The sequence below is a fragment of the Onychomys torridus genome, chromosome X (assembly GCF_903995425.1).
Source record: "Onychomys torridus chromosome X, mOncTor1.1, whole genome shotgun sequence".
NCBI classification, from domain to species: domain Eukaryota; kingdom Metazoa; phylum Chordata; class Mammalia; order Rodentia; family Cricetidae; genus Onychomys; species Onychomys torridus.
In genome coordinates this window covers 83,781,319-83,799,009 of record NC_050466.1, presented here as the reverse complement: position 1 = coordinate 83,799,009, position 17,691 = coordinate 83,781,319, and the positions used below count along the sequence as shown (strand labels likewise).

At 38.0% G+C, this 17,691-nt stretch overlaps 1 protein-coding gene across 3 annotated transcripts in view; it reads right to left on the bottom strand.

The window, feature by feature from the left end:
* Positions 1-5,294: 5,294 nt before the first annotated feature.
* Positions 5,295-17,691, bottom strand: part of Klhl15 (kelch like family member 15) — a 42,209-nt gene continuing 29,812 nt past the window's right edge. For all 3 annotated transcript variants that reach the window (XM_036174615.1, XM_036174616.1, XM_036174617.1), the window contains exon 4: positions 5,295-8,231. In XM_036174615.1, the coding sequence (XP_036030508.1) occupies positions 7,122-8,231 (1,110 nt within the window). In that variant the 3' untranslated portion in view covers positions 5,295-7,121. The remainder of the gene's footprint in view (positions 8,232-17,691) is intronic.

The window sequence follows — 17,691 nt, the reverse complement described above, 5'->3', positions numbered from 1 at the left end:
GGTTTGACATGGCACACTAGTGAGCTGGGACCTTATTCTCAAGATAAAGGGCGATTATTGAAGAATGTTCAATCTCAGGATCAGATTTAGCTTTAGAGAGCTCTCTCTGGCAGCAGTGTATAAAAGAGAAGATGGGAGGGGCTGGAGAGATGGCTCAGAGGCTAAGAGCACTGGCTGCTCTTCCAGAAGTCCTGAGTTCAATTCCCAGCACCCACATGGTGGCTCACAACCACCTGTAATGAGATCTGGTGCTCTTTTCTGTATGCATGATAAATAAATCAATCTTAAAAGAGAATATGGAAGCTGATCAGAAACACAATTCAGGAAGTCTAGTAGGAACCGTGACGGCTTGAACTAGACAAGCATGGCTTAAGAAGATGGCTGAGAGTTGAAACGTGGCACAAGACCAGTGTGATGGTAGACCTGTATTCCCCACACTAGGAAGGCTGAGGTAGGATCACCCAGAATTTAAGGCCAGCCTAGGACACATAGTGAGACCGTCTCAAAGACAAAAACAAACAAGCCTGGAGATGGGTGAGAGAACACACATGTTGGGCGAGGACAATGCAAACTTCTGTCTTGAACTACCACAGGCAATGGCAGAGCTGCATAGATAATCCAGGCAAAACTGTGGACCAGATGTGAGAAGGGAAGCAGTACTTTGAAAAATAAATGTCCCCCAGTCTCAGGCATTTGAACACTTAGTTCTCAGTTGGTAGTGCTGTTTGGGGGAGTTTAGGAGGTGTGGTGTTGCTGGAGGAGTTCTGTTCTTGGGGTGGGCTCTAAGAATAAAAAGCCTGTGCTACATCTAAGCTGCTCTCTTCTACTTCATGCTTGCATTTGAAGAAGTGAGCTCTCGGCTTCCTGCTCCTACCACTATGACCATGCTTGCTGCCGTGGCCCTTTGCTATCATGGACTTTCATGCTTCTGGAACCATAAGCCAAAGTAACTTCCTTAAGTTGCCTTTGGTCATAGTATTTGATCACAGCAATACAAAAAGTAACTAATACAGGAGATAAACATTTCCATTTGCTATGCCACTGAAAGGCATGAGGAATGTTCAGGAGTTGGCTAGAAGCCTGAGTTGAGAAATGTGGCTTTGCCAGACAACAGAACTAAAGTTTGAAGGGAAGCTGTAGGTGTGTAGGAAGTGTGTAGATAAAGAAAACAGAGCTAAAATCCCAGGAACTGTCACCTCTCACCCATGTAACTCCTTACAGCACTTGCCTGTAACCTACAATGGAACTTGCCATGTGGCAATTAACACAGAGTTTACTGTGAACATAGTAACAGGCTAGCCCTGAGGGTCTTTTCATGTGAGGCAGTAAGAGAAGGTGTTTATATGCAAGGAGACTATGATCTAGCCACAGAGAAAGATTTCTGTACTACACTATTGGGCAGGATTAGAGCCCATGACGGCAAAGCAGAAGTAGCAGGCATATGGGTGGAGTAGAAGAGAGCTGAGGGCTTCCATCTCTATCTACAAGCAAGAAACAGAAAGCTCACTCAAAATGGCAAGTCTTTTGAAATCTCAAAGCCTGCCACCACTGACATACTTTCTTCAACCAGACCACACACCCTTGGGGCCAGGTACTCAAATGCCCAAGATTATCGGGGGACCTCTCCTTCAAGCATCACAGGAACATCTGAGTTGGGCTTCATAAATTAAGTGGACTGGCAGGGAAAGGGAAAGACAATTTGAGGCTGGAGATGAATACACTGAAAGATAACAACAGAATGTAGCAAGGATATAGGAACAGAGTGCAGGAAGTGATGGAGAGAAGCACTGGAAAATGGTCGGAGGGAGTCAGGTCCTTTGGAATCGTGCTGAGGTTTCTTAGGACTTCATGTGAAAGCAGGCGTGTGTGTGCATGGACACACACCCAAGACTTCTGCCTATTTTCTAAGTTAAGGAATACCTTTAAGAACAGTGACAGAAGCCAGGCGGGGGTGGCGCACGCCTTTAACCCCAGCACTCGGGAGGCAGAGCCTGGTGGATCTCTGTGAGTTCGAGGCCAGCCTAGGCTACCAAGTAAGTTCCAGGAAAGGCACAAAGCTACACAGAGAAAACCGGTCTCAGAAAAACAAAAAAAACCAAAAAACCAAAAAACAAAAAACAATGAAGGAAACATCAGAGAAAACCTAAAGCTCACCAACTGCAGTTGAGGGCCTTTTCTCCGTTCTAGTATTTCTATTCTGTAAAACTGAAAAAAATCTTGTTAGTGAATCTTTAATTACTTGGCTTTATAATATCATTTGCATTGCATAGAAAATCATAAATAATTTCACTCTAATGCTCTCACTTGATGCTCTTCTGCTGAAAACATTGGTAGAAATCACACTTTTCTTGACATGTTGAAGGATAATAAAATATATTGTTTATTAAGTTATTAGTGACTTAAATGTGAAAGATTAAATAAGACTAAATAATCAGATAAAGACATAGTTTTAAAGATTAAAAATATTTTATTTAAACTTTTCTTCATAAACACTTTTAACTTTTTTTCAGTTTAAAAACAGAATGGATAGCATAAACATGTTGAATAGATTATATCCACGGCTTGGGAAAAATTACCTGACAAAAAATGTAAAGGCTTTCAAAACAGGTATAAAATGCAAACCTTAAATTATTCTAAGATTTTAATATCGGCCCTAGGATTATTTGACTACTGGCCCCAAAGGTACCTAAAGGTCAAATATTTTTCTATAGACAAAGTATGCCCAAGAGTATAGGACATATGCAAGTTATGTAGAAAAGAACCTTTCTGATCACCTCTTAGGAACAACCCTTCAGGAAGCAAACACCCAATCCTTACTGATATACTGATTAGTAACTTTTAATGCAGTTGTTCCCAAAGAAGTCAAAAGAAAACCCAAGAATTTTAAGAGGGAACAAAGCTGATGGCGTTCTCAATGTTACTCACATAATATTGGGAGTTATACTGATATAGTTAGTGAAAGTATAGGGTTTCCATGAATTATCTATTCCCGTCCATGCCTATGGGGTATTTGAAGTAATAAACTCTCAATAAACTAATTTTTCAGGACTTTAACTTTAAGATAAATCTCTTTTTAGAAGATATTTATTCCCAAACCGACTCTAAATGTCATTAAACAAATGTATGGTCTCTCAAAAATGTTCATAATACCAAAACAAAAAAGAAAGGGGGGGGAGAGAGAGAGAGAGAGAGAGAGAAAGAGAGAGAGAGAGAGAGAGAGAGAGAGAGAGAGAAAGGAAGGGAGAAAGAAAGGAAGGAAGGAAAGAAAGAAAGAAAGAATGAGAGAGAAAGGAAGGGAGAAAGAAAGGAAGGAAGGAAAGACAGAAAGAAAGAAAGAAAGAAAGAGAGAGAGAGAGAAAGGAAGGGAGAAAGAAAGGAAGGAAGGAAAGACAGAAAGACAGAAAGAAAGAAAGAAAGAAAGAGAGAGAGAAAGGAAGGGAGAAAGGAAGGAAGGAAGGAAAGACAGAAAGACAGAAAGAAAGAAAGAAAGAAAGAGAGAGAGAGAGAGAGAGAGAGAGGGAGGGAGGGAGGGAGGGAGGGAAGAAGGAAGAAGAGAGAGAAAACGTGGTAAGCAAACAAGAACCGGCACCAGCAGTTTCACTGCCATAGAGCCCTCAATTATTTCTAATTTACACTATTGTCTACGTTGTTTTACTTCAGTCTAAGACTTTTAAATTATGTATTCTCCAAAGAGCTAGTCTCTTTCGAGAGATAGCTTATAAACTGAAATAACGATTTATATTATAAACTGAAATGTTATGACCTACACCCACATATACATATATAAAAATAGTCCCACAAAACGTTTGACATGTTTTTATGCAGCTCAAATAATTTGTTATAAAATATTTTAAAGCTCAGTTTCATGTAATTAAGACAAAACTCTCCATTTTACCACTTCTTCCCCACACGAGCGTGTGTGTCCTGCTGTGACTTCCCAGAGTGAGGTGTCCAAAGGTGCTGCTTTAAAAGAGACACGAGAAGGACTCAGCGAGCATTTCACAACTAGAGTAACACCCGCACAAGGTAGAGCAATGAGGGGGACACAGAAAAGCTATCAAAGAAAGTTAATCATTCTATAATGCTTTGCCTTTTAGAAACCAGTAGCATTTCTTCCAATACAAAACCTTCAACATGAGAATCTTGTATTTTATGAAAAGGCTGTAGTGCAAGGATTTTCTTTAACATCAAAACTTAGAAGGTCAAAGATATGTAAGAAAATAAGTGGTGCCAACTAAAATGTAATTAAAGAAAACTGGCTATTTTTTGTGAAGTATAGTATTTAAATGTAAAGTGGAAGATAACACATTTAAAGATCCGAACAGTTAAACCATATGGTTTCAAACCACTTACGAAGTTTTTTTTCAAAATAACTGTCTTGTTCATATACAATGCATATAGACAAAGTGGTTCCAAATGAAGCACAGAAAAGCTTGAAAAACTCTATGAAAAATTTTCATAGTTTAGTATAACAAAAATAAATCTCTTGCAGCTATTAAACCATAATTTTAAAAGGGAATGTAAGTTACTTGTTGATTTATAATCTAAATTAGAACTACAGTTTCCTCATACATTCAGAACCCAAGCAATATCAATTAGTCTTAAAGCTCAAAACTGATTACTGCTAAGATTATAGTCAGACATGACTTACGTGATGCTGAACCCAGAATTAGTTCAAGTTAAGATTTCATGAATTTTCTGAAACAATCGTTGACCTTGGCCTTGTATCTTCAAAATGGAAGACCAAGAATAGTCAATTGTTTATGCAGATGTTAACCTACACAGGACTATGAACTTGATCAAAGCAATCAAAGAGAACTGCCACTGGAGTGTAAAGCCTTTGATACGGGTACCCTGTCTGATATCCTTTTCTCGGTCATTTCCAACAAAAGGTATCAAGAAAAATAACGAAGACATTATTTTCTTTAAAGAAACACATATTCTAAGTACATTAGAAAAAATTTGATGGATAACCTAATTAATAGTTCCAAAAGCAAAATAATTAAACTTATTTTTAAAATAAAAAACCTTTATCCACATTCTAAGGGAAACTCAAATATCAAATTTTATTTTCAGAAATCAGAAATAAATGAAAGGCCACCTAAGGCCAGGCGGTGGTGGCGCATGCCTTTAATCCCAGCACTCGGGAGGCAGAGGCAGGCAGATCTCTGTGAGTTTGAGGCCAGCCTGGGCTACCGAGTGAGTTCCAGGACAGGTGCAAAGCTACACAGAGAAACCCTGTCTCGAAAAACCAAAAAAAAAAAAAAAAAAAAATTAAATAAAAAAAAGCCACCTAATGAAAATGGAAGAATCACATACAAAAGAAGCCACTATTTCGATTCCTGAAAGAAAAAAAAAAAGAAAGGTTTCTTTAGAAAGTATACCTGACACTTTCTAAAACTCAAAAACCTCTGGTTTTAGTTTTGAAAAATCAGGCCTTATTCACACTATGAACTGCGGCATGGGAGGAGAGAGGGAGAAAAAAATCAAAATCTTCACATTTTCATGACTTCACACTTCCATTTTATGTTCAATGGTGCCAGCAGCAAAAATAAAACAAAACAAAGTAAGTACAAAAATTTATACAACAGCAGCCATATAAAAGGCATTGCAATATTGCACCAAAATCCACAGATCTGGCAAGCTATGCCAGTGTAAGATTGAATCAGCTACAGACTGCTCGTGAGAAAATGGCATCAGTTTGAATGATCCACTCACAGACCACTCTTAATTCTGTCAGCTAGATTTCTTTCCTTCGCATTTGAAGAGTTGAAATGTGCAGTCGATCCTAAACTATTTAGTATAAATGCCTTTAAAACGGCTATTCAAGAATCATTCCAAACTTTCTGGTGACTATCCTTCATGCTAGTAGCTTCCAGAAACTAAAAAGACGCTGAGGGTTGATCTATCGCTCTAGTGCCACTGAATATTTTGTACAAACTGATCAAGCAGATATAACCAGGAACATTATAACTAATTTCTCATCTCTCAGTCAGAACTGAGTTCAAACTGTGTAAGAGTTGCTGCTCCACATTCATCACCTGCAGCAGTCTTACTGAATAGAAACAATGGGAGTTGCACTTACTTTTAAAGGGCTTTTACTTAGGAGTCTGGTATTGCCTAACTTTTCTTTAAAAGTGCTTGCATGCTGCAGGATCAGAGCTTGACACAGGCCACTCTGATTCTCACTAAAACAGGGTAACCAACACTAAGCAGACTGCAAAGAAAAATATTTTCAAACAAGAAAAAACATACACTGATATGAAATATTAATCTTTAGTTTTGAAAACAAAATGTAAAACACTAGTTTTTTTAAATCCATACATGTTTCAGAAATATTAATTTAAATTTTACTGAACCAGTATGGACTGAAGATAGACTACTTTGATACTGAATGAGGACTCCAGTTATTTTAACTTTCTAAAAACATTAATACATTAAAGACATTACATCTAAATTTCAACAAGTATGGCGAACTGTGTGTGCAAGTGCACTAGCTTAAAAATATAGAACCCTAACCACGCATAAAGGGATGTGTCTTATATATTCATAGGATGTATGTGAGTATGGATATGCTTTCACTAACACAATGCAGATAAGAGAAGGCAGCTTAGAAATAGTGTTCTGATAGAAAAACTTTTGTAAAAAATTTCAATTTTTGCATTTTCAGCAAAAAGCCATGCAAAAAGGTCAAGAGTTTTAAACTTTTAACTAATAAACCAAGACATACAGCAGACTAAAATAATGTCCAAAAGAGTTCAGATAGAGAGGGACTGAAATCACATCCAGTGACACTTACTGGGTCTTCTCTTGGAAGATGCACAAATCCTACACTAACATCTGAAAGAAACGTTTAAAGCAGAAAATCAACTTCCCAGGTAAGTGGAGCAGCGAATAAACTGCTTCTGGAAGTAGTTTCAAGAGCTAGCGCTTTAAATGAACTTATTGCATGAGTTTGAGGCCACTGAAAGGAAAAGAAAGATGCTAGCACAGAATGAAGACTTACAATATTAGACCAATGGCTTTGATAGTAAAACTGGTGAGGTTTTTCTTTATGTGTTTAAATTACTTTATCACAAATGCTTTATTTGCCTTGTTTTTTTTACGGGAGAAAGGTATTGTCAGTTGCAACGCCTAACCTCATCCAGTACATAGTCCGGAAAGTGTAGGTTGCACACTTGTAAACCATCCAGCTTGCAGGGCATCCGAGGGTACTCGTCTTCCTTCCACTTATTTTCATCTGGGTCAAAGGTGAGAATGGAATCACTGTAATGACCATTGTAACAAAGGCCTCCAAGGACCATTATCTGTTTGTCCAGCACAGTCACACCATGGCCACTTCTACCAATTGGCATGGATGCCAAGATGGTCCACTGATCAGTATCTGGGTTGTACACCTCTGTAGAAGGGCAGCCCTGAGATTCAAAAGAGGCCCTCAAGATCACACAGACACCACCGAAGACATAAAGCTTGCCATTATAAGATATCATCTTGTGAAAGCATCTGGCATAATTCATCTTGCTCTTATTCTCCCAGCAGTTGGTGACTACTTGAGTTCTCCTGGTCCGTTGTTCTATGGTCCCTTCTTTACTGGGGTCAAACACACATACTTGTTTAGATGTGGAAGATGAAGTGATTCCTCCAGTGATAAACAACTTGTTATTGAGCACTGTCCCCTCATGTCCGTATTTGTTAACTGGATAAGGATCTACAAATTCCCATTTATCATTAGTGATATCATATCTCTCTGTTGAGTAGAAAGTCTCATCTCTTGTTCTGCCTGCCACAGCATAAATAAACTTCCCAATAACACCAACAGCAAATTCTGAACGGGGTACAGACATGTCTGCCATGCGCAGCCAAGAATTTTGTCTTGGATCATACCTGAACACTTTCGAAGAGGCATGGAATTCGCCATCTGGACCCAGTTCTTCTCCACCTAACAGGAATACAAAATTATTGACAATAGCAAGGCAGTCTGGCCTTAGAGGTACTTGGGGTCCCTCCAGCTCCCACCAGACTCTTGGTTTCTTTAGAAGAAGTATTTTACTATTAACCATGCTATGTCCAATCATTCCTCGGAATACTGTAGTTTGAGGTTTGGCAGAACGAATACGGCTTGATTTCATGTCTAGCAAGGGCTGCTGGTGGACATTCTGGAAGTAATTCAATGCTTGGTCAACTTCATAGCGCAGCTGTCGAGAGTATCTATAAAATTCTGATGTTTTAACCTAGGAATACAAGTAAAAGAATTTAACCAAATGATGAACCATAAACGTGTAACAAACTATCAATGCCTACTAAGATGATCAAAATATTATCTTAAGACTCCTTTGCTAAAACTGCTTTTCCTGACAAAATTATTTCCTTTGTTTTCTACAAAGCTTTTTCATTGTGTTTCTTTTTGTAACTTGCATTTATAATCAGGTACATATGCTCCCAAGCCTTTAAAAGATAACAATCTCTTTTTAAGGTATAATTTTTTCAAGGTATAATTTTTTCAAGGTATAATTTTTAAACAGAACAGGATTTATGAAAAAGTCTCTCATAAGACAATATTATATTAGGCCCTAGGCTACAAGTAGGGATCAGGTTAAAAAAACAAAAACAAAACAACAACAACAAAAAAAAAAACAGGGCTTCATAGTAGAAAAAGACCACATCTGCAGTTTTCTTTCTTTCTTTTTTTTGTGTAGTTTTGGTGCCTGTCCTGGATCTCCCTCTGTAGAACAGACCAGGTTGGCCTTGAACTCACAGAGATCCGCCTGGCTCTGCCTCCTAAGTGCTGGGACTAAAGGCGTGCACCACCACTGTCCAGCTGAAGTTTTCTTAACCAATGGTAATATATACCATAAAAACAAGCTCAAGTGAATCCTTTGGAGTTATGGTAGTGAGTTAGTGAAAGCTTTACATACATACACAATTACCAGTCGATTTTTGACACAGACTTAGTATGACATCAACAACTGCTATAAGTAACAATTCACCAGGCAATAGGTCAACTTTTCCTTTCTGTCTTTGAAAGTACAACTACCTTAAGATGACTACTATGAAGATCTTAGGAAGCACTTTTAAGTGCTATACTAAGCACTATTGGGAGATAGAAAGGTAAGTGTAAGAAGTGGCATATTTCCTCAAAGAATTTAGGATATATTTAGAAAAATGAAAGCATACATAAATGGGCCAAGAGAATCAGTTGACAGGTATAAAGTAGTACAGCACATCTCTGTATAGTAGCACTTTAGATATAGGTGTAAGAACATATTAAACCAACCTAAAATACCCAAGAAACACTTCATAAAAGAGGATGCTGGAAGTCAGCAGGGAAAAAAATCTGTTTTTAATGACAAGGATGCAGTAAGAGGATCTTAAATTTGGACAGGAGAACTAAAACAGTATGGAGAGAGGAAATGTCTAAGATGAGGGCTAGAGATGTAGCTAAGTAGTACAGTACTTGCCTACTTTGTGGCAAGGCCCAAGAGACCTTCTACCACACTGGAAACAATTCTACAGATGACTGTGACTAATTTGACACACAACAGAGTAGAAAAGTGAGAACTTTAATGTGATCTGTGGATTGAAACTTGAGGCATCACACGAGTGGTAGATTATCAATATGAGAAAAGCAGCTAGGCTTTGGGAGAGGTCCTTAACTCCCTGGCGGGAAAATTGCTGGCAGGGTGCTGAAGGAGAAACGTCTAGGCACCTGCTGGAAATCTGAAATGACAGCTCAAGACAAAGTCAAAAGCAGGTGTATGAGCTTTCTTCCCTCCCTTCTTAGGTTTCTTCCATTAATCCACCCTGTCATTAATTCTCCCAGATAAGTCCAAAAAGATATCAAAGTTCAATGTTTTCCTAACTGTGTTCAATATAACGGATTGCCTTTGTAATTGCAGGCATTTCATTTACGCAAATAAGACCATCACTTTAATATGGAGGTTCCCTCCCCGGGCTTCACTAGACTAGCAAAGGCAGAACATCTTGTCTAACCCAGAAGATGGAAACACTAGCTGTGTTGGGCACTTCACCTGTGGAGATCTTGTTAAAATTATTCCACCTGTGAGAGAACAGTAACACCCCTGATGTCTGCTAAGAAAACTGAGGCTTAGGATATTAAGTAACATTCTCGCTCAAGTTATTTACAGAACTAAAACTGGTAGTCCCAGAATCTGAAGACAATTTCACTCGAAAGTCATATAGTTTCCAGTATGTTGGGAATACAGCTTCCATTCTGCTTTAGAAAAGTCTTTAAGTAATATGTTCATTAATTTAAAAAAACCTAGCTAGCCAGGCTGTGGTGGTGGCGCACGCCTTTAATCCTAGCACTCGGGCGGCAGAGACAGTCGGATCTCTGTGAGTTCAAGGCCAGCCTGGTCTACAGAGTGAGTTCCAGGACAGCCAGGACAGTTACACAGAGAAACCCTATCTCAAAAAACAAACAAACAAAAAGTTTCAATCTCTTATGAGAAATAATGGGATAGTGGCTCAGCAACTAAGGATAACATCATTGATTATATTTATTAACATGGAAAGGTGCTCACAGAATATTCAGTCAGTTATTTATTTTTATTTTATTATTTTTGTTTGTTTGTTTTTTTCAAGATAGGGTTTCCCTGTGTAGCATTGGCTATCCTGGAACTCACTCTGTAGACCAGGCTGGCCTTGAACTCAGAGATCCACCTGACTCTGCCTCCTGACTGCTGGGATCCGTCAGTTATTTTATTGGTACTGATCATTGAACTCAGGTCTTGAATGCCAGGCAAGCATCCTACCAACTGAGCTATATCCCAAAACTTCACAGTATGTGCTGTTCACTGTCTGAAGAACAACAGTACCCTGGCACTATACCAATTAAATACATTTTTATATAAGCTTACTTATGTTACTAGTGATTCTCTCTGGAATTTTACAAATATTTTTGGTTCTCTTTATCATGTGTCATATTTATAAATAAAAAAGAAGTTATTTCCATTTTAAAAATGGGTGTCAATGGAAAGAGCACTTGCCTAGCACATGTAAAACCTGGGTTTGATTCCCAGGACCCTGAAAAAAGAAGTTATGAACGATCAAAACTCTACTTCAAGCCAGTCATGGGGGCACATGCCTGGAATCCAGTCCATAGTAGGCTGAGTGGAAGCCAGCCTGGATTACCTAGTGAAATTTTGTTCTGTTTTGTTTTGGGGGACAAACATAGTAGTTTAAAATTTCATAAATAAAAATGAGTTTTTCTATTTTCCTTTTCTATTTACTTTTTCTATGAACTGCCTAACAGTGTGCTTTATTCTTTTATGACTTTCTTATTGATTTGTTGGAATTAAAAGTCCATACTCTGTAAGTATAGACTAACAAGCATTAATGTAAGGTTAACAAGAATTAATCATGGTGGTGCAAGCTATAATCCTACCAGTCAAAAAGATCAGGAGTTTAAGGTCATCTTCAGCTACATAGGAAGATGGATACCAGCCTAAGCTACATGAAATCCTGTCTTGAAAGAAAGAAAGAAAAAGGAGGGAAAGAGGAAGGAGGAAAAGAAAAACCAAAACTAAATTAACAGGGACCACAAACCTCAAATTATATATGTAAGTGTCTAATACAACCAGTGGTCTGGGTGCCACACAAATTCCCAAATAATAGAATTTTGTCCAGCATAGTATTTAAACATCTTGTCAGGCAATCCAGTATGGAGATTAAGAATTCAATTTAGAAAATTTCTTATTTGGGAACACATTAGCTGTACAAACTTGGACCTTTTTTGTTTTTAATGTGCATTGGTGTTTGGCCTGCATGTATGTTTGTGTGAGGGTGTCGAATCCCTTGGAACTGAAGTTACAGAAAGTTGTGAGCTGCCATATGAGTGCTGAGAATTGAACCTGGGTCCTCTGGAAGAGTAGCCTGTGCTCTTAACCACTGAGCCATGTCTCCAGCCCCAACCTTGGACCTTTAATCCTGTTTCCTCATCTGTTATTATTGGAGTAACTTCTTAACTTTGTGGCAGGAGATGACTAAGATAGCTCATGAGCAAAAGATTTAGTTTGATGTCTGTCATGTGCCCATGTATAAAAGTCATCAGCTGTTACATTAAAAGTTAGTCTGTAGAGTAAGGCAGAAATGAGAGGAACCTATTTTGGACATAACCCTCTAGTAGAAACATGATTGGTGATATAGTAATAGAATAGTTCTTTACAGAAAGCAGCCTTTGAGAAAAGAGAAAGCTTCACATCCTGGACAGGCAGTTCAAGTTTTTCAAAAGAAAATCAGAAACTTTGCAAGAAAGCTTAGGAAGGCTTGGAGGTTCTCTGAAGTCTAATGCTAACTCCTTAAATTGCAAAACACTGAGAGAAAAAAGAAAGTAACCTGATGTGGCACACAGAGTTATCTGGAATTCAGATGTTAAAAAACAAGCTCATAAAGCAAGTATTATGAAGCGTGGAATGAAAGTGTAAGAATACAGTAAAAGCTGGGCTGTGGTGGCACATGTCTGTAGTCCCAGCACTCGGGAGGCAGAGGCAGGTGATCTCTGAGTTCCAGGACAGCCTGCTCTACAGAGTGAGTTCCAGGACAGGCTCCAAAGCTACACAGAGAAACTCTGTCTCAAAAAAAAAAAAAAAAAAAAAACACAAAACAAAAAAAATGAAGTAAAATGCTGAAACCTTACAAAATATCAGATATTAAGCAAAAAGCAGCTTAGAGGTTAAAGTAAAAAGTAAAAGTGAAATATGCCCATGAAATACTTAATGTACTAACAAACAACAAAGAGGAAAGGCCTCAGGTGGCACAAGCCTTTAATTCAAGCATGTGGGAGGCAGAGGAGATGGATCTCTGTGAGTTACAGATATACATAACAAGTTCCAGGCCAACCAGAGACCCTATCTCAAAGAAAAAAATTAGTTGCATGAACTGTGGTGTACACCATTATTTTTAAAGACTGTATATGGCATATGAAATGAACCCCAAATGTACTGACAGAAGTTCAAAATGTTACAAGAGGAAAAGCAAAGAACAGTACATATATTCTCAAAGAATAAAAATCAGCTGTTTTATAGTTGGAAGCACATATGGGAGGGGTCTGCATATGTGTTCAACACACTACTACCAGAGAGTTCCTGGGATCTACCCCATTTTTTATTTGGTTTGGTTTTGGGTTTTTTGTTTGTTTGGTTGGTTTTTGGTTTTTCAAGACAGGGTTTCTCTGTGTAGCTTTGCGCCTTTCCTGGAACTCACTTTGATTCTTATATGGGTCAGAATAAGCACTGTTACAAGGGTCAGCCTTTTTTTGTAATAATCAGTAAAAAAGTACCTATTTGCCCCAAACCAAGACAATTGGATCTCTGGAATCAACAAGCCCTCTGCCACTGGAGGCAGTTAGGTTGTAAATACCAGCAGCAATAGTAGATAGAGATTCCAGTGTCTCAGAAGGCTAGGCTAGATGACCTGGCATCCCTTCCACATTCTAACCCTGGCTCTTACAGATCTCATCGAACTGGCCCAGCTTACCTGCTTTGGGAATCACTTTCTAATCTTTCATTTTATATGCAATCTTCTAGTTTCTTTGTCCTCTTCCCCATTCATTCATTGTGCTCCTTTGAAATCTGGGTTCTAAAGAGCTTACAAGATTCACTTCAATTCTATGTTCAAGTCCAATCAAACTGTTCTACCTCTAAGCCAATTTCTTTCAGCTAAGGCAAGTTCTAGATCTGCTTTGCTCTTTTCCCGAAGCTTCTTACTGCTGTGCTTTTTCCAAACTTAGTATCAACAAGCACAACCAATTTCTTCTTTCATTGTGGTAGTAGAACTAATACTTCTACCAAATCTTGGCCCAAGTCATTTTATACACACACACACATTCTACTTTTAAAACACATAGCAGTGAAGCCACATGAAAGAAATCCTTAAAAGTGTATCCATGAAGAGAACTACCCAAAACCAAACGGGACTCATCTTTTCATAAGAAAGGCATTTCTCCAATCATTCAGTCCTCATGTAACAGCTTAGCCATCTGTATATCAGGTGTTCTCAAAAGATAAATATAGAAAGAATGACACGTCTTTCATGTTTTGAATTACTTTCCATCTCCTTTCATAAACATAAAAGCTGTCTTGTTTTAACACTTGGAAAGATTATCACTTTTCCTGCTTTCATACATTAAGAATTGTATTATAAAAGAGGATTTTGCTTTAAAATAAAATCCTAGGACATATATATCATCTCTTAAAAACAGCGGTCTGAATTCTTAGTTGGCCATTTCTTCCTCAAAAATTCTCAATTTAATTTAATTATGTGCACACATATATGCATACAGTTAGGGAAGAAAGAAATATGACACAGGATTCATTCTAACTGTGGCTCCTTAAAGATGTTAAAACAGCCAGCTACTAGAATCACTGGTTTAATGTACCTCCAAAAGCAGAACAAAAATTCTATTTCTCAAAATATTATGCCATCAATCCATTTATTAGATAAGCATTTTTTTTGGGTTTTTTAAGACAGGGTTTCACTGTATAGCCTTGGCTGCCCTGGAACTCACTCTACAGACCAGGCTGGTCTCAAACTTAGAGATCTGTTTGCCTCTGCCTCCCAAGTGCTGGTATTAAAGGTGCATTCCACCACCATCAAATTTAAATAAGCAAATTTTAAAGGTAAGTTTTTATATTACCTGTAATTTTGAAAAGTAAAATGAAGTAATATTAACAGGCATTTTCCTACACTTTACTAGGTTTAACTCAAAATCTATAATTATAAGTACCAACTAAACTGGCTACAGTCTAAAAATTAGATTTTTAAGCAACAAATCTAAGATGCTACAAGCTGTTTCACTTTTTGAATAGTCCTAGTGATCAAACTCAAAGCCACACATGCTAGGCAAATCCCCTTCTACTAAACTATATCCCCAGCCATGAAATAATTTTTAATGTCTAATATATTTCCACCAAACCAAAGGAAATCTTCTGTATTAATATTTCCTTCAGTGTCAGATTCTGAGCCACATTCCTTTAGGTATTTTCTTCCTTATAAGAAACATTATCTAGCCGGTGGTGGTGGCACACACCTTTAATCCCAGCACTCGGGAGGCAGAGCCAGGTGGATCTCTGTGAGTTGGAGGCCAACCTGGGCTACCAAGTGAGTTCCAGGAAAGGCACAAAGCTATACAGAGAAACCCTGTCTCAGGAAAAAAAAAAGAAAAGAAACATTATCTACATGAACAGATACTTCTGACTCTCCCTACATCCAAAAATGCTAACTTAAAATCTCAGAACGTGGGTGCAAAAAGTATTACGTGCAAGCTTGAATCTTGATTTTAAGTTTCATCCCTACTTCTCTGCCATGATCTAATCTTTAGAAAAAAAAATCTAAAAACAAAGCACTACCATGGGGCTCGTGCTACAACAAATCTTAACTTTTAGAAACCACCACAACTGCATTTCATTTAATTTTGGTTTTTTTTTTGGTGGTGATAGTGGTTGGCAATATGACAGGTCATACTATGTAACTTTGGCTGGCCTGGGACTCAACTATGTAGCTTAGGCTGGTCTTCAATTTGTGAAAAATCCTCCTATCTCAGCTTCCCATGTGCTAGGAAGTGGCACCACATGGAGCTCATTTGATAAAAGTTTTGACTGTCAGTAAAATGTGAGGCTTTCATGTGTTATATTTGACAACTACCATGTCAAAGTCTTTATGGAATCATACTCGAGGGGATAAGGGTGCAGTTCAGTGGTAAAGTTTTAGCCTAGTATTCATAAGGCTCTGAGCTTCACCCTCAGAAGCAGAAAATATTCATGATCAGAACTAAAACATATATTGATTTATGTGAAATAAAATGCTAGATGCAAAAAAAAGCCTTTTATTTAATCCCTTTGTCCTAAAAAAAATAATGTGATGGAAAGTAACTTTAGACAAGGTTCCAATCCTTTTGGCAGTAATATTGTGTTTACTCAGCTCTTGGTATCTGAGGGGGATTGATTCCAGGATTTTATGCTGATGCTCCAATCTCTTATTTAAAATGGTTAACGTTTAGTGGGCACACACGTTCCAGCATGCTTTAAACCATCTCTAGACTACTCATAAAAAAATAGAACTAAATGTGCTTAGAAAGTTTAATTTCCTTACAACTTTAGTATGACAGAGCACTGACAGAACGGTGTATAAAGGTAGGAAATTATTTTAAAAAAATAGTTCTTGCCAGGCGGCAGTGGTGGCGCACGCCTGTAATCCCAGCACTCAGGAGGCAGAGGCAGGCGGATCTCTGTAAGTTCGAGGCCAGCTTGGTCTACAGAGCGAGATCCAGGAAAGGTGCAAAGCTACACAGAGAAACCTTGTCTGGAAAATCCAAAAAAAAATAGTTCTTAATATTTAAATAACTGTTAGACTATTAAAGATAAAATGATCTGAAAGTTAAAAAAGTTAATAGTTTTTACTGTAATTATACTAATATTTAAATAGCACAAGTTGTAGAATTCACAATTTATGATGGATCTTTTCCTATTTGCTGAAATATACTCTACTATATAAATATTTTATTTATATAGTAAAGCAAGCAAGCCAAATAAAAGGTCTAATTCTAAAACTAACTTCTCAAGAAGTCATGGAGTAGTGTTTACTTAGGGAAATGTGTAATAAGTTGAAAAATTAAGACTTCAAGCCAGGGGTGGTGGTGGTGCATACCTTTAAACTCAGGAGACAGAGGCAAATGAACTTGAGTTTGAGGCCAGCCTGGTCTACAGAGTGAGTTCCAGAATGCCCAGGGTTACACAGAGAAACCCTGTCTTGAAAAGCCAATAATAATGATAATATTATTATTATTCAAGGCCTAAAATCTAAACAGTCCCCTTGTTCCTTCTTTCTCCTAACCTTTTCTCCAGTTATTTTGACATTTGATGGTTTTTCTTTTCTTTTTTTTCCCGAGACAGAGTTTCTCTGTGTAACAGTCCTGGAACTCGCTCTGTAGACCAGGCTGGCCACGAACTCACAAAGATCTGCCCCCTCTGCTTCCCAAGTGCTGGAATTAAAGGTGTGCTCCACCACTGACCAGCTGACATTCAATCTTTTTTCTTTCAAAGCAATGGAGATGAATCCACGCAGAGCAAGCCCTTTACACCTCCAGCTCCCTTCAATCCTTTTAATTTTCTGTTTTTCTATCATCTCTCCCAACTTATTAAAAAGGGTTATTTCTCTTACACATCGACAAAAAGGCCCCAATTCCCTTGATTTTGTTTCATCTTTCTTATTGAAAAGGGGAACATTAAATTTTTTTTTCTTCGAAAACATGTTCTTACCATACTATCCTGGCTGGCCTAGCATCCACAGAGATCCGCCTGCCTCTGCCTCCTGAGTGCTAGGATTAAAGGTGTGCGCCTGGCCCAAGATTGAACTTTCAAATTCCTGTTTTCAATAGGTTCCTGTCCACTAACTACCCCCTAACATACTGCCTTTCTCAGGGCTCTAACAACAGTCAACATCGAGGCTTCTGACATTCTTGAAGAAACTATGAGCCTGAACTGATTCCAAGTCAGAGATAGGGGAAAAGCACTGTGTATACACAGCAGACTTCAAAACCTAAAAAACAAAAACAAAAACAAAACAAACAAAAAAACCCACTGTGGTTCATTTTTTTAGGAAAAAAAACCTGCATATGTTAATTCTAAGCATCTTAGTCTATGGGGCCTGGAGCAAAAAGGACACTGAAGTGACTGG